General features: G+C 39.1%; 2 protein-coding genes across 4 annotated transcripts in view; one reads left to right on the top strand and one right to left on the bottom strand.

Moving 5' to 3' along the window:
- Positions 1-7,119: 7,119 nt before the first annotated feature.
- Positions 7,120-21,170, top strand: Casp6 (caspase 6). 3 transcript variants are annotated; one of them, XM_076864775.1, is made up of 7 exons: positions 7,120-7,216; positions 12,224-12,266; positions 13,143-13,289; positions 13,743-13,819; positions 15,280-15,455; positions 18,097-18,253; positions 19,293-21,170. In XM_076864775.1, exons 1-7 carry the CDS (start codon positions 7,177-7,179, stop codon positions 19,532-19,534), a joined length of 882 nt encoding a protein of 293 aa, XP_076720890.1. In that variant the 5' UTR covers positions 7,120-7,176; the 3' UTR covers positions 19,535-21,170. The 3 variants fall into 3 exon arrangements, with proteins under 3 accessions (XP_076720890.1, XP_076720892.1, XP_076720891.1); XM_076864776.1 differs by having other exon boundaries at positions 7,202-7,216; positions 12,224-12,272; XM_076864777.1 differs by lacking the exon at positions 13,743-13,819 and having other exon boundaries at positions 15,332-15,455.
- Mcub (mitochondrial calcium uniporter dominant negative subunit beta) overlaps positions 20,721-22,035 on the bottom strand; it is a 110,996-nt gene continuing 109,681 nt past the window's right edge. Inside the window, exon 8 of the mRNA XM_076864774.1 lies at positions 20,721-20,897. Within this exon, the coding sequence (XP_076720889.1) occupies positions 20,829-20,897 (69 nt within the window). The 3' untranslated portion in view covers positions 20,721-20,828. The remainder of the gene's footprint in view (positions 20,898-22,035) is intronic.

Here is a 22,035-nt window from a genome sequence, read left to right on the forward strand (position 1 = left end):
TGCAAGGACCAGCAAAGCCTATAAGCTGTTTAGTTTATGGGTCATAAAATATACAAAAAATAATAGAAACAGTTTTTGTATTTTTTAAAAGCAATTTTATCTTGGAATAACTTTGGACTTAAAGAAAAGTTACAAAGATAATTTAAAGAGTCTCTATACCCTTCCCTCAGTTCTGCCTGTTATTAACATTTTCTATAACCAAACATTTGTCAGGACTAAGAAACCAACATTGGTAATTACTGTTAACTATACTTTATTCTTCAGATTTTTTCCATTAATGTAATTTTTCTTTTACAGGTCCAATCTAGGATACCACATTGCATTAGGCACGAGTCATGATGCCAAATTAGCCTCTGGTCTGTGGTGGTTCCTCAGTCTTTTCTTGTTTTGCATAACCCTGACAGTTTTAAGGAATACTGGTCAAGTGTTTGTGGAGTGTCCCTTCCTCTGGGTTTATATGATATTTTCCTCATGATTAGACTGGGGTTATGGATTTTTAGGAAGAATACCACAGAGATAAAGGGTCCTTCACAATACATCCTATCAGGAGTTACATGCTACCAACTTATTGTATTAACTTTGGACATTCAGCTAAGGTCTAGGTAAGAAGTTGGGTTTCTCCAATGTAAGTTACTATTTTCCTCTTTTGATATTTTGTTTTTTGGGAGCCAGTCACCAAGTCCAGTCCTGTGGGCAAGTCCAGTAGCCGGTGGGCAGGGTTATGTTCAACCTCCTAGAAGGGGGACCATCTGAATGTAGTACTTGGAATTCTGTAGGAAGGATTTGTTTCCCCTCCACCTCAATTTGATTACTTATTCAATATGTGTATCAGTATAGACTCATGTATTTATTTTATACTTTGGGTGATATTTTGTTGCTCATTGTTCCATCTTGATTATTGGGAATTGTGTTAGGTTGGCTGCTTTGTCCCTTTGACAAATCCTCTTGATCTTTTAGCACTGCCTTATTCTCTGGCACTACAAGATGCCCTGAGCTCATCTTTTATATTCCTTGCCTCAGCCCTAGAATCAGCCCTTCTCTAAGGAACCTACTTCCTTTTGTTAGTACTTCAAAACCAATATCTGGGCCTACGATCTAACATGCTGACTACACCTGATCTTGCTAGCTAAACAGAATTAGATGTGGTTAGTACTGGATGAAGAAACCAAAATCTGGACACTGGAAGTGCTTCTTATTATTGGGAGATCACTACCTCTTGACATCCCAGTAGACAAAGCTAGAAAAATGTATGTATATTAATCCATGTATATGTACGTGTCTATAATTATTTGTGTGTGTGTATTAAGCTCAACACAAATTTGTGCTATATTCAACTTGAATCTAGGGCATATATTTAGATTTCAGTGTTGCTATTTTTCCTGTTCACTGACTAAATTCATAAAAAGATAAGCAAAAAAAAAAAAAAAATCAAAACCCCAACCAAATTTTAGCAGCTCTTTGCAAAAAATATAATATTGATATGTTTAAGTAATGAAACATATTGCCTCCAAATAATGTCTGTGACTTTAAAATATTTATATACACTTTTCCCAAGGACAAATAAAACATTAATTTCATAGATTGAAAAAAACGGAGCATAGAGAAGCTGCAGTGAAGACAGAATTAAGATAAATAAGGGCAAGAGCAAATTAAACACATGCAAATGGCTTTTTTTTTTTTTTTTTGGTGGTGGTGGGTCCTGGGGATTGAACCCAGGTGTGCTTAACCACTAAGCCACATTCCCAGCCTTTTTAAAAAGTATTTTATTTAGATGGACTGGGGTTGTGGCTCAGTGGTAAAGTGCTCGCCTAGCACATGTGAGGCTCTGGGTTCGATCCTTGGCACCACATAAAAATAACATAAAGGTCATTGTGTACACCTACAACTATAATAAGTTTCTTACTGAGTTGCTTAGAGACTGGCTTTGAACTTGGGATCCTCCTGTCTCAGCCTCCCAAGATGCTGGGATTACAGGAGTGTGCCACTGTACCAGTCATCAGGCATCCTTTAAAGAGGGATTTGTCTATAGACTAGTAATACTAATAAAAATTATTTGTTTTGGGGCTGGGGTTGTGACCCAAGTGGTAGAGTGCTTGCCTTGCACACATGAGGCACTGGGTTCAATCCTCGGCACCACATAAAAATAAATGAATAGTTAAAACAAAGGTATTGTGTCCATGTTAAAAAAATTATTTGTTTTATTAACTAATAACTAATTCTCCCTAAATTGAAAATATGGCTGTTTCTGCCAGTATTTATTGAAATAAGAGATTATCAGAGGTTTGATGCAAAATGATAATTTTATCCTGGTACAAAACAGATAATGTCCTAACAGTGAAGATGATGGAATCTTTGTATAAAAACAATTGTTTAGTGAACTGACTTCAGTAACTTTTTTTTTTTTTTTTTTTGATACCAGAGATTGAATCCAGGGGCGCCTAACCACCGAGCTCTATCCCCAGCCCTTTTAAAAATACTTAATTTAGAGACAGGGTCTCGCTAAATTGCTTAGGGCCTAAGTTGCCAAGGCTGGCTTTGAACTCATGATCCTCCTGCCTCAGCCTCCCAGCCCATTGGGATTACGGTCATACACAACCTCCTGTCTTCACTTGAGTAATTTTTTGAGATTCGAATGAAAATCCTTCCATATATACTATGATGCATTGTTAAGAGTTCACAGAAGGGCTGGGGATGTGGCTCAAGCGGTAGCGCGCTTGCCTGGCATGCGTGCGGCCCGGGTTCAGCACCACATACAAACAAAGATGTTGTGTCTACCAAAAGCTAAAAATAAAAATATTAAAAAGAAAAATTCTCTCTCTCTCTTTCTCAAAAAAAAAAAAAAAAAAGTTCACAGAAATTACCCACAATGTATTCATTCAAGTCTTGTAAAACAACTGGGGCTATAATTGAAGAAACACTTTTAGTTTTCTGTTTTTCCTCACTATTTAATCCTACAAACCCATTGTGGAAGAGCAAGAATGAGTTAGTGCAACAAGTATATTTTTTAAAAGTAGATAGTAACATTAACAGCATTAATAAACTAAAAACCAGTAGTGTTATCTTTGTATATTTGCCATAGTCATATTATACTTCTTGCTTCAGACTTTTTTCCCCCAGACTAGGGATTGAACTCAGGCTTCAAAATGCTTGGCAAGCACTCTGAGCTAAACCGCCAGCCCTTCAAATTTACTTATTTAATATCCATAATATCCTTCAAAATCTCCTTGCAGACAACTTTACAAACATTTCTTTGTTGCTTTCACATTTTCTTAAGTTTAGGAATCAGAATCAGAATTTTTTATGATTTATATAAGAAAAAAATTAGAATGTTAGTGAACACTAAAAACACCAAAATTTAAATTTTAGAATTATCTCAACTTAATTTTACTCCGTATATTCCCTTCCTAGGATGAATGACAAGCTCTTCAGTTTTGCTAAATTCATTAAATAATAAATAAATTCAATAAAATGTGGATATAGGAAAAATCAAGTTATCATTTAGCTTTTGGTTCTTAATCTGAATTATTTTAATAAAATGGATTTGAGTTTTTTGGGAGGGGTTCTTTTTTTAGTTTCTTTTTGTTGTCTTCTTTGATAAGGATGACAGAGCTTGGTAAGATTCTAGGCTAGTTGATTCTCAAACATGAGTATATCAGAATCACTGAAGGGCTTGCTAAAAAAACATTGCTGGCCCTCATCCCCAGTTTCTGATGCTATAGGTCTAAGGTGGACCCAGGAATGTGCATTTCTGACAAGTTCCCAGGTGATGTTAATACTGCTGGTTCAGAGGTCACAGTATGAGAAGTGGTCTAAGTACTTTTCAGTAGCTAAAAGTAACTAGCATACTGAAAACTCACTGTTGGCTAGGTGTATTAGGAGTTTGACATTTACCTTCTTAAAAACTCTTTGGAGTAGACTGGGTCTCCATTTTGCAGAGAAGAATTTGAAGCCGTGAGAGGTTAAATGTCTCAGTTAATAACATGGAGCCAGGATTAGAACCCAGTGCAGCTTGCTTTCTCATCCTAAGCACTTAACCAATTACTGTGGTTGGCTCTTGCTTTAAAAATCTAAAATCATATATTTATAATTCTGAAATAAGTACTGCTATAGTTTGGATCTTGAGTGTGCCCTAAAGGCCCCTATATTGAAGGCTTGGTCCCCAGTCCATGTCATTATTGGTATGTAATGAAGAAACAAAAAAAAAAAAACAAACAAAAAACCCAACCAACCTTCTTTCAGTGAGTATAAGGATATGGTGATACAACAATAACCTCTATTCATGAGCTTTCTACATGGTTAATACTGTTCTGAGTATTTTGCAGCCATTGAATCCAAACATCACAACCACTGTAGGAGGGAAATACTGATATCCATGTCTTCATTGTATTAGGACAATAACTTATGGAACCTAAGTTTCTTTACTACACACTCCAAACGAGCCCAATGAATCAAGGAAAAGTTGTTGGGACAAGGAAAAAAATTATTCAGTAAGCCAGTAACAAGATGAACTAACATCCTGAAAGACCATCTTGACACAAGTTTTAAACTCCTTTTACCTTTAGGAGGAAATGATTTGAAGAAACATGGTAGCTAGTAATCCGTTGATTTGCATCAGTCTTGAAATGGTAGGAGATAACTTAGAGCAATTTGGGGTGAAGCAACCTGGTGCTGCTGGTTCAAATGATTAATGAGGGCTTCCTACTCAAGGATACATTGGCTTTTCCAGCAAAGAACAACCCAAACACCACTATATGACCTCTGAAATAGTTTATGTACACAATGAAATGAACAGGAAATGACTTAGTTTGAATAAAAACCTTTCTTTATTTTCACACTCTTAAGTGCCCAAGACTTTTGAAACAAGTATGTATAGGGCAAGTTGTCATCACATTAGATTTAATTTCTCTCCCTCAAAATAGAATAACATGAGATGGATCCCTTATACTTAAGCATCCTATATGTTCATTAAATGTATAAGAAATGGTGACTTAACACATTTTAATCCCCTCCTATCTTAAATTGGTTACTTTTTAAATGACAAGGTCCACAGGAATTGCAAAACAATGAGGCCATCTTTTCATCTCACATGAAAGAATTGTTAGTTGAAGTAACTTACACAATAGCTGGCCAACCACGCAAGGAGGAGCTAAATTAAATTTGTTCTATTTACATGCCACAATATGCACATTGTTTCAATAGCACTTAATTTGTGAGGACACATACTCTGCCTTCAAATTCTGCATAGCTCTAGCCATGAAAGCCAGACTTGAAAATGTAGTTGCCTTAGTTATACTACAGAGCTACAGTAACAAAAATGGCATGCTACTAGCATTAAAACAGACATATAGAACAAGGGTACAGAAGACAGATAAACCTATGATCCTTGAAAAAGGGACCAGAAACATACACTGAAGAAAAAACAGCCTTAACGAATGGTGCTGGGAAAATTGTTTTGTCCACATGTAGAAAAGTGAAACTAGACCCTTATCTCTCATCTGGCACAAAAATCAACTCAAAATGGAACAAAGACCTAGGAATTAGACCAGAAAATTTAGAATAGAAACTATGTAGGGTCAACACTCCAGCATACAGGCATACGCAACGACTTTCTCAATAGGATCCCTGAAGCTCAGGAAATAATGCTAAGGTTCATAAATGGGATGGCATCAATTAAGTTTCTGCACAGCAAAGGAAACAATTAGGAATGTGAAGAGAGAACCCACAGAATGGGAGGAAATTTTTACTAACTTCTGACAGAAGATTAATACAATAATATTATATATTAATAAAAATATATAAAGAACTCAAGCATCACCATCAAAAGAGGGGGGGGGGGGGAAGCCCAAGCAACCCAATTAATAAGCGGGGAAATGAATTAAACAGACATGTTTCAAAAGAAGAAATACAAATGACCAACAAATATATGAAAAATATTCAAACATCACTGGTAATAAGGGAAATGCAAATCAAAATTATACTGAGATTTCATCTCCAATTAGAATGGCAGTCATCAAGAATACAAACAACAATAAATGCTGGATAGCATGTGGAGAAAAAGGAACATTTTTACTTTGTTGGTGGAATTGTGAATTAGAACAATCACTATAGAAATCAGTATGGAGGTTCCACAAAAGACTAGGCATGAAACCACCATATGACCCAGCTATACTACTCCTTGGTATCTATCCTGAATAATTAAAGTCACCGTACTGTCGCGATACACGCATACCTGTGTTTATAGCAGCACAACTCATACTAGCAAACAAAGCTTAGGCGTCCATCAATAGATGAGGGGTAAAGAAAATGTGGCATATATATACACACTGGAGTTTTATTCACCCATAAAGAAAAATGAATTCTGTCATTTATAGGAAAATGGATGATACGTGAAGACTTCATGTTAAGCGAAATAAGTCAAATTCATAAAGTCAAGAGTCATTCCACTCTTGTGGAAGCTAGAGAGGAAAAAAAGAAAAGAAAGGTTTGTTGGGGGCGGAGATCATGAAAACCAACGAGAGATCAGTAGAACAGAGGAAAGCGGGCAGGGGGAGTTCTGGGGAGTGATTTTGGCCAAATAATGTTATATGGGGTACAGGTACGAATATGTAACAACAAACGCCATCGCTATGTACAACCACGATGCACCAGTAGAAAAAAAAGTGGGCCCTCCAGAGTTGCCTCTGGTCCTATTTATCCACGTCCACTGGACAAACGACAAGCGTTAAATTGCTTATTACCAGCCCTGCACAGTCAGGCTCCGGGAAGGGCTGCTGTGTGAACGAGCGCAGAGGCCGCCCTCTACCGGGAGGGAGCCGGGGAGAGCGGTCGCTGGAGGCTGGGGGAGGGCGGGCTGAGCTCCCCGAGGTGATCTGCGGAGGCCTGGGCCTTGGCCCCCGGGGCCGTCGTGGGTCCTCAGGGTGGCAACGGGGATTTCCGCAGGGCGAGGTTCATCTCCCGCCTTAGAAGCTGGTCAGAATCTGTGGCTCACAGTTCCCCGCCCCACAGCCCCAGGAGCTCGGGACCGACGGGAAGTGGCCAGAGGGCGCTTCAACTCCGAGGGAAGCGCGGGGGGCGGCGGAGGCGGGGCCGGGCCGGGGCGGGCGAGGCGGGGCCGGCGCCGCGGCCCGGGGCTCCAGGAAGCGCGACGCTCGGCCGTCTGGCAGCGCGCTGGGCGCTATGAGCTCGCCTCTGGGGTCTTGGGGTCCCAGCCCAGCAGGTAGGTGGGGGGCGCCGAGGGGCTCCGGGTAGGTGGGGGCGCGTGTGCAGACCCGAGGGCGCACGGGCTTCTCCGGTTTTGCTGGACGGCCTCCCGTAATTGCGGGTGTGGGGGCCAAGCGCTCGGGTGCGGTGGGGCCCGCTTTGCCTTTTAGCCCAGGGAACCCCCTGGGGTCCGGGCACCGCCTTCTTGAAGCCTCTGTAGCGGCGCCCGGAGCTGGGCGTGTTGCTGCCGCCTTTGTCCTCCGCCGGGATCGCTCTCCAGGCGTCGGGGCCATTTAAACTTTAAAAGGCTGCGACCCGCACACCCGACGCCTGGCCTTGTGAAAAGTTAACTTTACAGGTCAACTTTTGATACTTGTTTGTTCACTTTGAAGTAAAAAGAAGTGGTCTTACAGGTATTGCGGGAGCACAGTTAGCCGGCGGGTGCCCGGGCAGAGGCCCCTGGGGTTGCCTGGGCTTAACCCGTGGCATCCTCCCGGTCTCCTGCTTCCAGGAAACCTGCTACTGTTGGACGGTTTGGATGGAAACCACAATTATTATTATTATTATTATTATTATTATTATTATTATTATTATTTTACAAAGTAGTCAGCTGCAAATCGTGCTTCAGGACGTTCTTCTGTCACTCATTTTATTTCTGGTAAAGTTTAGAAACTTCAAGCCTGGCCATCGTTTTTAAAAAGGTGAAAACGCTCACAGCCGGTTGCAGAGCATCCTTTTTTCGGAGCTTTCTTTGCTGCATAAAGGAAGCTTTACTCCAGGGGCAAGTTGTAAAAGTCACCGTGGTTGTGGGGTTAGTGACCTTGGACTGGTCGGACCAGCTTTTGAACGGAGGGAAGGAGCCAGGAGCTGAGTGGGAAGCCAGTAGGGGTCCAGGATGTCTGGGCTCTAGTCACTGCCACCCTTCCCCCAATCCTTTTCTTCGGATTTCTCACCTGCTTCCTTTCTCCACCCCTGCTTTTCCAGTGAGTTCTAGGCCCAGGGTGGTTTATTTAATGTAGAGTTAGCAAACAGGTGGCTGATGGAGAATATGGGTAGGTTTTTTTAGACGACAGAATGTACATCTAGTTTGGGAAGGTAGTAGTTCCATCTCTGGTGGGAGGGAGCCTGGTGATGTTGTGCAGAGACTTTGGAATCCACCTCCACCTGGCTTTCAATCCTAACTGCAGCGCTCTGACCTTGAGCAGACCAGTTCCACTTTCCCTATTCCTATGGCTATGTAGCTGGGTGAGATAAGGACCAATGGTAGCTGGTAGAATTATCTGAAGCAATTATGAAATTAGGGTGAAGGAAAAAAGGAGTGGTTAATTTGTAAAAAATTAATCTGACTTAAGAAACAAGGAGGTAGGAGTTACATTATGGTGGAACAGAAAAGGAGAAGTGAGAAGGTTTAATGATGGAAACATTTTTGATAAATAGATACAGAATAAATAGAACAGGAATTTATACATCATATAGGGCAACTCATTAAAATTTGTTCTCTTGTCAATAAAGTAATTTATAGTTTTAGGCATTTAAAAAAATTAGTGGGTAGTATAAGGATGTTAAGTGTGCCCTTCTTGGAAGCTTTGATGGCTTGTTCTTATTGCTCAGGGTGGCCAGGATAGTACTCATGATGTATTACGTTCTCTGGAATCTGTGGCTAAAGTTTATCAACTCCAGAAATGTGTTGGAACTTAGATCTTGACATATGTCTCTATGGCTGATTGGCTGCTCACTAGATTGATCATTGGCCCTGGTTATTACTTGGTATTATAGGACAGTGTGCTAATTAAATTAAAGCCATTCAGGATGGTGGCACATGCCTGTAATCCCAGTGGCTGGAGGCTGAGGCAGGATGGCAGGTTCAAAGCCAGCCTCAGCAATTTAGTGAGGCCCTAAGCAATTCAGCAAGACCCTGTCTCTAAAAAAGTACCAAAAATGGCTGGGGATGTGACTCACTCAGTGGTTGGGTACCTCTGCATTCAATTCCCAGTACCAAAAAAAAAAAAAAAAAAACAAATTTAAGCGAAGGTTGAAGTGAACCAGGATTAGAACCAAAGTTTCCAAAGCTGAGTTTCTTTTTACACCTATAGAATTAACAACATCTAATTAACTAACTTACTTTCTTTCACAGTACTGAGGATTGAATCCAGGGGTGCTCAACCACAGATTACAGAGAACATTATTACATCATGATTATTGTCCCAGCCACCTGAGCTATATCACCAGCCCTTTATTATTTATCTATTTTGGAGGTACTAGAGATTGAACTCAGGGGCACTCAACCACTAAGCCACCTCCCCAGACCTATTTTGTTTATTACTGAGTTGCTTAACCTTGCCATCCCAGAGGCTGACTTTGAATTTACAATCCTTTTGTCTCAGTCTATCAAGTCACTGGGATTACAGGGGAGCACCACTGCCCCCAATTTTTTATAATTATAATTATAATTATTATTATTATTATTATTATTATTATTAATTTTGAGATACTGTCTCACTAATTTGCCCAGATTGGTCTCAAACTTGAGATCCTCCTGCATCAGCCTCCTGAGTTGCTGGGTTACAGGTGTGCCCCACTGTACTTGGCCATAAAAAACTTTTAAAAAATCCCTTGCTGAGATTGTTTGATTTGTTAACCTTGAAATCGGATGCCATTTTAAACAGATTTTCTTGAGCACTTAAAACTGACTAGCAGTTCCTAAATCTATAGGTCTTGACTAAAAAGAGGGAAATATTCAAGACAACTGAAACCCACATCTTAAGTTATACCATTTAGGAAGAATTGTGAAGTTCCTTTTTGAAGAATTCTGAAAAAGGAGCTTTAAATAGCCAGTCAAGAATTCATCTCCCGGGCTGGGGTTGTTGCTCAGTGGTAGAGTGCTCACCTAGCATGTGTGAGGCCCTGGGTTCGATCCTCAGCACCACATAAAAATAAATAAAATAAAGATATTGTGCCCAGCTAAAGAATAAATATTAAAAAAAAAAACAACAATTCATCTTTAGAACTTTCACTCTCAGGGACTTGGGTTAGTTGATGACTGGCCATTTGGCATAGCTTCCTTCAGGTACACTTTGAGCTACCTTAGAGTCAGCACTCAGTGGCTACTTGGGCAGATGAGCTACAGGGTCTGCCACCTCCTCCACCAACACTGAGACTGGGTACTTTCCAAGCTGTGCAGAATTCTTGGGGGTGAGAAAGATGGTTGACTTTCTAACATGAATTTCATTCGCTTAGTTGATAGTGATTCAATTGAGTCTTTTTTCTTTTAATATCTTTATTTTATTTATTTTTTTTATGTAGTGCTGAGGATCGAATCCAGGGCCTCGCACATACTAGGCAAGCGCTCTACTGCTGAGCCACAACTCCAGCCCTCAATTGAGTCTTCATAGTGTAAAAGATAAGAGGTGAAGTTATCTAAAGAAAATAGGTGCAAGACAGCTTTTGAATGTGGGAGAAACAAAGTCCTATATTATTTCCACAGAGCAGTACATGGAGTAGAAAGTACCTGATTCCCTATGGTGAGATCAGATTGAAAAGCTATTTTATCTGTGGGAAACCGCTCTGAAGGACACCTTGGAAGGGTGGAGATGATAAGGTGAGGCTGCTTTTAGCTCTCTGGTGTAAAACTCACCTTGTTACAAATGCAGATTGTCATTCCATGCCTCCAAGATCCTGATTCTACAAATTCGGGTTTGGACCCAGAAACCTGCAAGTTAACATCCACACCAGGAACTCTGAGGCAGGTTGAAAAATCTGACTTAGGGACAGGGGAATGAATGCCTTTGTGAGGTCTCCTTTGGGTCTGATTACTTGGGTTAATTCCAGGAGGGATAGGCCAAAGGGAACTTGAGCCAAGTTCCCCAACTTTCACTCTCAGGGTGTTTCTTCAGGGAAAAGTGAGGTTAGTACAATTAGGTGTTGGTGAGACCCTCTAGGATGGAGGGTAGGAGGGTAGGATCTTGGGTAGGAGTCCATGCCTTAGGGTCATTCTGCTGCAGCCAAAAGGTGTGTCTTTCTACATGATAATATTTTTTGCAAATTTATTCTCTCATTATTGTAGAAGGTACTACACTTATTGTATTGAAGCCACTGCCCACAAGTGGCTATTTATATTTAAATTAATTGAGAGCTGGGTGGTTGGTGCAAGCCTGTAGTACCTACATTCTCAGCTGCTCCAGGCTGAGGTAGGTGGTTTCCTAGAGCCTGGGAGTTCCCTGCTAGTCTGGGTAACACAATGAGTCCCTGAGAAAAATACGTTTAATTTAATTGAGAGTGTTGAGTTCTTCAGTTGCAATAGCTGCATTTCACATGCTTAATAGCCACTTGTGGCCAGTGGCTACCACATGGGTCATTGCAGATGCAAAACAGTTCCATCAACAGAGAAAGTTCTATCACATAGCACTGCTCTAGTGAGCAGGAAGTAGGAAAGGATGCAGTGAAAAGCTGCCCACAGGTGGGGAAGTGGCATCAGGAGTGGAGAGGGGAGTGTGCTTGTATCCCATTTTATCAGTGCTGATGTTCATTCAGGAGAGCCAGGATCTGAGCCTTTACAGGCCTTACCTTTCCTTTCTTCCACCCAAACTTTTGCCTCTTCCACCTAGAAGGGTAATCAGCGTTGACCACAACCTGGATTTTCGTTCTCTGGTAGGATTCAGTTTGTTTCAGAAAATATTTGTAAAAACATTTTCTACACAACAAAGCAATTACATATTTCATTTGAGTCCCATCATCACAGAACTGTATGACTTTAGGCATATTTTGTGGTGCATGCATCTGGGAAAAGTTTTCTCCATTTCTATCTGTAAGATGATTGGCTATTTTGCAGGTAAGAGTTTGTGAGAAAGCATTGCACTGTTTTAGCTCCTTTGTTTATTACTAAGCAGTTTTTCTTCCCTTCTAAAGGTCTTAAAGTTTATAAGTTAGAAAGGGGATAGCAGTTCCTGCTGTGCTTTTCTGCCATAAATCAAAAAGTATAAGTAAAATAATTAACAAAAATAAACTTTTTTTTTTTTTTTAACAGGTGGGGAACAAAACATGACAGAAATAGATGCCTACTATAAAAGGTAAAAGTGTGTTCTTCTCAAATAAAGGTCTTGTTACTGGCAGCCAAGCCAAGGAATCCTGTGTGGATCCGAGTTGGCTGGATTCAACCACTTGCATAATAAATAGGCAAAGGATGGAAGAGGAAAAATGAATTTTATGCAGTTTGATCAAACTGGGGAGAAACAGTAACATTGTTTTTCTGCAGTCCCACAGAAACAGTTACGATTTATAGAAACAGGTGATATATATACTTGTCAAAGTAAGTAGGCTATGTTAATCAGAGAACATGTCAGTCTTAAATTTCCTTGGCCTCTGTCCTCAGCATGAGGAAGTTCAGAAGTTAAAACAATTTGGAGCTTTTAATTTCAAAGGGGGTCTGTTTCATTCTCTTTCTTTGTTAGTCATGGTCATCCTGCAGAGTAAAAGCAAGAATGGATTCTGGGAGCTAGAGCATACATAGAGCTGAGTATATTAAAAGTGTTAGTCTTTGAGGAGTTGATTTATAGATCTGAGGGTTAGTTGCTGCCCCTGGTTGTTAGAGGACCTTGAGTGATGTTCAAAATATTTAATAACTTATATGAGCCTAGTGTTAGAGCTTGGCCTTGAACCAGACTATTGTCCTTGGTGGCTAAAGGTGGGGGTGGGTGGGGGGAGGACATCCAAGCCAAGTGGTTGGGGTGGGTGTTCAGGATGACACATGGCTGTGGCCTACTGATGGGTCTAGAAGTAGTTCAGCACTTTTCTTGCCAGTCCAGCCTTCTTCAGGGGACACCAGTGGAATTTCAGCCTGGCAGGTGGAAGCAGCAGATATCTATCTACACATTGACCTTGGCCTTAGAAGGGCTTACGATTTGATATGACTTGAAGTGATTGCTTTCTAAATTTTTCATTAACAGTGAAATGTTTGATCCATCAGAGAAGTACAAAATGGACCACAAGAGGAGAGGACTTGCTCTAATCTTCAATCACGAGAGATTCTACTGGCAGTTGATGCTGCCAGAGAGGCGAGGCACCAGTGCAGACAGAGAGAACCTTACTCGCAGGTAGTTTGCTGTGTGTGTCCAGATGACACAATTCAATTAAGTGATAACGGAAATTGTTACCATAACTCATGAGCATTGATAACAAATCAGAGGCCTTACTTGGCCACAGTTCATGAAGCAGGAAACAAATCCCTCCCAAAAGAATACTTTCCTAAAGCGCTTGCCTGAGTTATCTTCCTTCTCCTGTTCTATTAAATGTTAGCAGACTTTGCATTGTTACCAACATTCTTGCATGGCAGGTAGCAATATTTAAAATTGAATTGGCTGTCATTATGTAAAGCCTTTGTGATAGTGGATGATCAAGGACGACCATCATTATTATTTTTTTCTTTTCCCCTTAAGAAAAGTTGATTTGCATGTCATAAAAAAATGTGTATAGACTCCTCAGAAGAAAGGGTATTTTGACAACTGAAAAATGCTCATAAGCTAATATTCAATTTAATATATCACCAGGTTTTCAGATCTAGGATTTGAAGTGAAATGCTTTAATGATCTTAAAGCAGAAGAACTGATGCTCAGAATTCAGGAGGGTAGGTAGTTTTGTTATAAAATAGCTCACCTTCCTCTGATGGGACTTTATACTATCTGTAAAGACAAATATAAATTACTGTGTGGCAAAAAAGTGCTAATAATTTAGTATCGATTATGGTATTTGGTTATGCCCCTCTATATCACCCACTAAGTCCAGACACCTTACAAATCACTTTGCCTCTGAAGCTTATATTTAGCATATCACTAGTTACAGTTTATTGTTCTAGAAATGAATGAACTCTAAATTCAGTGGTGAAAGTCTAAAATGCAAATTCTACAGATACTGGTGCTTCAGAAGGTTCATTTTTAACTGATTCCTTTCATACCCCAGATTTTCACTGCCTATGAAATATTTGCAATATGTGTTGATTTGCAAATATTATATCTCAACATCATTATTCATTGGGTATTGTAATATAACTTATAACCATCTGTATGTCATGGGTTTTCAACTTACTTGCTAGTGGGCTATTAGAATATTTGTATTATAATTATTTCAAACTTTCTTCAGACTTGTAATTAAATTGCAAATCACTTTACTGGCTGCTTACTAGGTTTTCTTTTTGCTCATTGACTCACATCTTAATTCTTCTGGAAGCCCTCAGTGGTACAGACAGAGCATGCCTGTGTTGGAGGTGCAGCCACATGTGGGCAGTTGTTGAGAGGTAGTTTCTGGATCTTTCCAGTCTGCTCTAGGAAGGTTTCTGCTGACTCAAAAAAACTTTTAATTTATTATCAGAACAATTTCAATCTTAAAGGAAGAGATGTCACCATCATTTCTTTACGTTTTATGCATCATTATTCTGTGTTTAAGAAAAGCTAATGAAATTTGGTCAATCTCTTTGAACTTCAGTAATTCACATTTTTTTTTTTTTTTTAGAGAGAGAGAGAGGAGAGAGAGATAATTTTAATATTTATTTTTTAGTTTTTGGTGGACACAACATCTTGTTTGTATGTGGTGCTGAGGATCGAACCCGGGCCGCACGCATGCCAGGCGAGCGCGCCACCGCTTGAGCCAAACACCCAGCCCAGTAATTCACATTTTTAAAATACAATTTGGTATAAATTATCCCATTTAAGTAAAGATTAAAATAAATTATTTCATTACAGATTCTTTACATTTATTAAAGAATACCAGGCTGGGCACAGTGGCACATGCTTATAATTCCAGCAACTCAGGAGGCTGAGACAGAAGAGTGGCAAGTTCAAAGTGAGCCTCAGCAATTTAGCAAAACCCTAAGCAACTTAGTGAGACCCTGTCTCAAAATATAAAAAGGGCTAAAGTTGTAGCTCTGTGGAAAGTGCCCCTGGGGTTCAATTTTTAGTATCAAAAAAAAAAAAAAAAAAGAATACCAAGTCCCCCTCATCATGACTATCTTTCTTCTACTATTGAATTTTTATGTGTAGACAACAAATATCTTGTGCTCAATTCTATATGCATTTTTGGGGTCCTGCACAGTGTCAACTTCCAGCCATGTAGATGCCGATTGCTTTTTATGTGTCTTCCTAAGCCACGGCGAAGGCAATCACATTTATGCACGTGATGACAAAATTGATATTCAGACACTGACTGGCTTGTTCAAAGGAGACAAGTGTAAGAGCCTGGTTGGAAAACCCAAGATATTTATCATTCAGGTAAGACTAATTATATTATCCTCTTAATTATAAATCTATGGTTCAGTACATGTGATTGTAAAAAAGCCAATTTTGAAAGTATCTTTCTCTGGTAATTGGTCAGTCAGAATTGCACTTTGAGCTATGATATTTCTTTCTTAATATGGTCGGTGTCTTCATTACAAATGAAATGGTATTTGGATCAACATTTGAAATGATATAAAATATACGCTCCTCTCTGGCCAAGCTTGGTATAGAGGGAGCATTGCTGGAAAAGGATCTGCTCTTTGACATGACCAGGCAAAGCAGCCTGATCAGACTCAACTTGGTCCGCAGGAGCTGGAGAGCACATAAGACAGTGGGGAGAATATGAGAATAGAGAGTGTCAGTCTAGCCTGCCTTGATCTTTTCCTATTTCCCCTAAATCCAGGATTTTTTTTTTTTTGAACTCAGGGGCACTCAATCACTGAGCCACATCTCCATCCCTATTTTGTATTTTATTTAGAGACAGTATCTCACTGTGTTGCTTAGTACCTTGTTTTTGCTGAGGTTGGCTTTGAATTCTCGATCTTCCTGAGCCACTGGGATTACAGGCATGCACCACTGTGCCCACTAAATCCAGGATTATTTCCTTCTTGCCAAATTGGATTTAAGGATAAAAATATTTGGGGGCATGAATAATATCATTTGGCACATCAGTAATTTTGAAGGAAAAAAAAGGAAACCATCCAGGTTGATGGCCCCACCTGTAATCTCAGCAACTCAGGAGGTTGAGGCAGGAGGATCACAAGTTCGAGATCAGCATCAGCAATTTAGCAAGGCCCTAAGTAACTTAGCAAGTCCCTGTCTCAAAATAAAAAATAAACAATAGAAAGGGCTGGGGCTGTAGCTTAGTGATTAAGTGTCCCTGGTTTCCATCCCCAGTATTTAAAAAAAAAAAAAAAAAAAAAAGGCAGGACTTGGGGTGATAGGATATGGAAACCTGATGGTCCAGTGCTACAATTCTGTATTTTCATGAATGGCCTAGAGGGCATGGAATCAAGTGATACTACATGTTGCCCTAAAGCCTTGAAGATGGAGGTGGCTATAAGAAAAGCTAAGGATGGTTTGGACAGTGCACTGGAGTGTGTGTCTGTCACAGAGTGGAGGACACAAGTTTAGAACCTAGAACCTAGGCAAGTGGCCTGGGCTGCAGAAGTAAACTTGGGAGTAATCAGGAAATGGTTGGTAACAGAAATCATGGAAGTAGGTGAGTTTACCAATGTTGAATGTAGCCTGGAAAATGAATGTAAAACTTGAAGGATACTGGTGGGTAATGAGCTGAGGAGGATGGCCCTGAACAGAAAAATGAAGAGAAAAAATGACTGATGAAAAGGGGAGTGGCCAACTCTAAACGAAACAGAACTGGAAATAAATAACGAGCTACTAGAGGAGGAGAGCCCTCCCACAGAAGATTTGTTTTTGTTCTTTGGGACTGGGTCTCACTATGCTGCAGTCTGGCCTTAAACTTGGCACGTGATTTCATCAAGTTATTGGTATTTAATACTACAATTTATCTCTGTAAAAATAGAATGTTAGGGATATCTTCTGTTTATCTGCCAACTCTGAAATCACTCAGGACTGTTTCTTTTGATGATTGTGGTTGTTTAGCCATTTCAAAATTAATTGATGCACTTTAAATGGTACGACAGAATCTTGTTAGGTCACTATCTAGTTTATAGGGCTGTCGTAACTAAGCACCACAGACTTTGTGGCTTAAACAACTGAACTTTTCCTTCCTGTTCTGGAGACTAGAAGACTGAGATCAAGGAGTTGGCAGGGTCGGTTTCTCCTGAGCCTTTCCCCTTGACTCATACATGGCCATCTTTTCCCTGTGTCTTCACGTGAGCTTCCTTCTGTGTGTGTCTGTATCCTCATCTCTTCTCAAAGGATGCCAATCATACTGGACTAGGGCCCCCATATAACTTCATTCTAAATCACCCCTTAAAGGCCCTGTCTCCAAATACAGGCACATTTTGAGGTACTGGGGCCAGGAATTCAGCATATGAATTTGGGGGAGTGGGACACAAGTAAGCCTATAATACTTCAGAGTAGAATTTAAGGTTAGCTTCTGAGTGAGTCAGAATTAGTAGAGGCAGATTTGTAACCTCACTTAAAAGTGAGAACAAAAGAAAGGTATGATGACAGGCTCTTCTTAGGTCAGGGGGCATCATTTTGACTACTGACAAGTTATGATGGCTGCCAACCAATAGGAAAACACCATCTGGAAATATATAACCTGATTTAAAAATTAGGTAAATATTATAACATTTAATAGAATGTGACTCTTGGTGCTATGGATGTGGTTAATGTGTAAGAAATTTTAAAACTGTAACATGCATTTTCCTTCTCTACAGTGTATACCTTTCAACAGTTTGGTGTGTACTTGGGGATACTAATTACTTTTAAAACGTCAGTTAAAGGACATGTAAGGGGAACTAAACTTGGTCAGCTTTAGTTCCCTTGGTCCCCTCTAAACCCAAATGCACAGTTTTTCAGCCATTCATAGTGTGGTTTCAGTTACAGATATGAGAGGTGCTGATTTATATACATTTGCTCTAAATGTTAAGTCCTGGGAAGGAAACAGTTGATAAAGAAGGTGGTTTCTTTCTCTGCTTTGTAGGCGTGTCGGGGAAACCAGCATGATGTGCCAGTAACTCCTTTGGATGTGGTGGATCATCAGACGGACAAACTCGACAATGTAACTGAGGTGGATGCTGCCTCCATGTACACGCTGCCTGCTGGAGCAGACTTCCTTATGTGCTACTCTGTTGCAGAAGGTGAGTGGGTGTTTTACAACATAGAGTTGGCTGTCCTAAGTCTCAGATTGGAGTTGGATCAGGGCTTTGAGGTTCAACCACCATGTCCAACAAAGACATAGAAGTGATCTAACACATGGCATAGAGTAGAAAACGAGTGAGTAAAATACTTTATAGAAGAATTGTTCCTGAGTGCTATGGCGAGCAAAACAAGTCTAATCATACCAAATACTAGCAGCCTGATCTCATTGATTGATGGTGCTAATGCCATTGTGGTAATATCCATGGAAAGCATTGCTGAAAATGTTTTATAGCAGTTCTTCTTTGCTACTATAGTTACTGATTTTAATGTCTTATTTTGCACCTTAAGATCACTAGCTACCATGTTGAGTTTTGGGTCTTTTTTTTTTTTAAGCTAATGGAGAAAATCATATAGAAATAACCTCATTTATATAAAACTAGAATTATCTGGGCCTGGTGGTACATGTCTGTCTCATAGACTGAGGCAGGAGGGTGGTAAGTTCCAGGAGAACTGGGAAAGTTAGCAAGACCCTGCCTCAAAATAAAAGGGGCAGAGGATGTACCTCTTATAGAGTGCTTACCTAGCATGTGTAAGATCTTGGGATCAATCCTCAGTACTACAAAAATGAAATAACAATAAAATAGAAATATAGAAATAATATATTTTCTTACATGAGAATAGTCAACAGAAAAAATTTCAAAACATTATCATGGACATGACTTAGTCTTTTCCAAGGATTTGGAACACACGCTTCTGTACCATTAATCATAAAAGTGCTTTTATTTTTTCCCCCCAGTACTGGGGATTAGATTCAATGGTGTTCACCACTGAGCTGCATTTGATATAGAATCTCACTAAGTTGCTCAGGCTGGTCTTGAACTTGTGATTCTCCTGCGTGGCCTTCCGAGTCTCTGGGATTATAGGTGTGCATCCAACTACAAAAGTGGGTAGTTTTCAATCACTTCAAGTTGAAAGAGAGAAAACTACAGTGTCCTTTTTCTTCATTTTTTTTTTTAAATTTTTAAAAATTTTTTTTAGGATATTATTCTCATCGAGAAACTGTGAATGGCTCATGGTACATTCAAGATCTGTGTGAGATGCTGGGAAAATATGGCTCCTCCTTAGAGTTCACGGAACTCCTCACTCTGGTGAATAGGAAGGTTTCTCAGCGCCGAGTGGACTTTTGCAAAGATCCAAATGCAATTGGCAAGAAGCAGGTTCCCTGCTTTGCCTCCATGCTAACTAAAAAGCTGCATTTCTCTCCAAAATCTAGTAAGTAGGAGCCACTTTGACTTACTATATGTATTCTGTATATATTTCCCTTTTTACATAAAATAGCATCACTAAATTGGAGAAGTTTAAAATGTTTCCAGGCTTAATGCCCAGTAGAGAACTGCCTTTTAAAATTTTTTTTAAAAATCATGTTGCACATGGTGAAAGGGTTTGAGAAGAAATCCTCAGGAATTTATTATACATAAAAAAAATATTTTTTCTTTCTTATTTTAGTAAACTGCAAGGTTACCAATAATATTTAGCTGATTTAACTTGTATTTTGTGACTTTTTTATAAAGGCTCATTGCATAATATTTTTGAAACCTAAGAATTAGGTAAATTGGTTTTCCTTGATAAGATACTTGAAATTTATGTTTTATTAAATTTTTCTGAGTCATATTCTTATTTGTGCAATTGTAGTGGACTTGTTTTTCTTGGTTATATATGTTTACTGTCTCATCTAAATAGGAATAACCACATTTTTAAATATGACTTTAACTCCCATTTAAAAAAAAAAAACCTTCAAGAACTAGTTTATGAACTTATGAGGGTGAATACAGTTCACAGTAATTCTTGGGCATGGTAGGATAAACACCTGCAAAACATGATTTGGCAGCATCTTCCACTTCCAATTACATTGTTCAACCATCACCAGACTCATTCACTGACTGTCACATTAACAGAATAACATATTACTTTTAAGGCTTAGTTCTTATTAACATATAAAATTTGAATAATACTGTTCTGATAGTAACTTGTTGGGATGAAGAAGATTAAATGTTTGGGCTTTGAGAACTGGGACATGTGAGCTGCTAGTTCAAAAGCAATACTTAGCTTCTATTTCAGTTGCAGTTCAGAAAATACCAAATGCAATTAGAGACAAAACATACCTTTTTGATAAAGGTCTTCTAATTACTGAGTGTGAAAAAAAGGAGTTAATGACAAATCAATTTCAAACAAAGCCTGAGATTGAAAGTGGATGCCAAGCACACAGACTACTTTGCCTCCACAAAGGGATGGACACAGGTCAGGGTGGTGAGGATTTTTAGCCGACTGCAGCAGCTGCTGCTTGGAAGAGGCAGACAGGCCGTCTACAATAACAAGTCACGAACATCTACACACCAAGAATGTCAAGTGAAAACTTCTACAAATACTTCTGTTTTACATGAATTTATTAACTAAAAAGATTAGACAGTAAAATTAAAATGAACTATGAGACTCAAAAACATCCAGTTTGGAAATTACAAAATCAATACAAAATGGAAAATCCAATGGTGTTTAAAAATGTGAGATTAATTCTTTTCACTGAGTTCTTCTACTTGGCATCCTCAAGTAGAGAGAATGGCGCACACGTTTCAGGGCTTCTTTAGCCTGTCATGGGAAAAAGCAGAAGCACAAGATCAGAGAAGAAGAGAAACCCGCATTAATGCCTGGAATTCTATATAGTGAATGTCTTCTTTGGGGAATGAGTATTTAAACTGTTAGCACAAATGCCATAGTTATTTCAATTTTATATGAATCCTTTTTAAAAAGATGATTTTATGGTTTCTACTTCATCCATATGCTTTAAAATATTAGTTCATTTCCCTTTGAAATGTTTTTTCCAGTTCATATTCTAAAAAAATAAACTCTTGTGACCTATAAGTTTCCCCTTTTCTCTTCACTTTATTACCTAAAAATAATAAATACTTTACAAGTATATCTTAAATGCTGTGTCCCATAAACTAGCTGGAAGAAGATTCCTTAGCCTTGGATTGTTTAAATGTTAGGGAAACTACAAAATGAAAAAAAAATTATTATATTTTCCTATATAATGATAATATGAAATATTTTTTAAAGTTTCTTTAATTTTGGCTTACAAATTCTAGTAATTTTTTTCTTTAATTTCAAGAGTGGATAGTTTAAAAGACACAGATAAAACAAAAGACAGGGAGGATATTTTTACCAAGACTTTGTTAAAAAAAATTACTAAGGAAAGTGAAAAATCCAGTTATGTGCTGAGAAGTGCATCCGAATAAAGTTAGTACATTGGGAGGCCAGAGATAAAAGCTGCCTAAGGAACAGATGGTGAAAAAAACACTTAAGAACTGACAGGCTTGAAGTTTGATAGGCTCACTTGCCCTTCTAGAAGTGTACACTTGGGTAAGTAACTTTAAGGCCCGTTTCTCCATCTGAAAGAGGGGAAGGGGTGAGAGGAGGAATACTATAATTCTTCTACTTGAAGGGAAATAAACATAAATAAATGCCTTTAGAGTTTAAAATTCTCATCAGTGTTTATCTTTCTACAGTTCTACTTTCTATTTGCTTAGAAACAGATTTCTAGTGAAAACTTTATTTTTTCTATTTCAAACTCATAAGACATTTTCACATACATTTAAAACTATCCCCATGTATAGTACAGAAGAATAAAGCTAGAATGTGAAGTTAATATCAGATATGTCAATCATTTTGTGGACCAGTCCTGCTATACACAGAAATCTCTCCAGATACTAGCCTGTGAGGAGGACCC

Source organism: Callospermophilus lateralis, chromosome 8 (assembly GCF_048772815.1).
Source record: "Callospermophilus lateralis isolate mCalLat2 chromosome 8, mCalLat2.hap1, whole genome shotgun sequence".
In the NCBI taxonomy this organism is placed as follows: Eukaryota; Metazoa; Chordata; class Mammalia; order Rodentia; family Sciuridae; genus Callospermophilus; species Callospermophilus lateralis.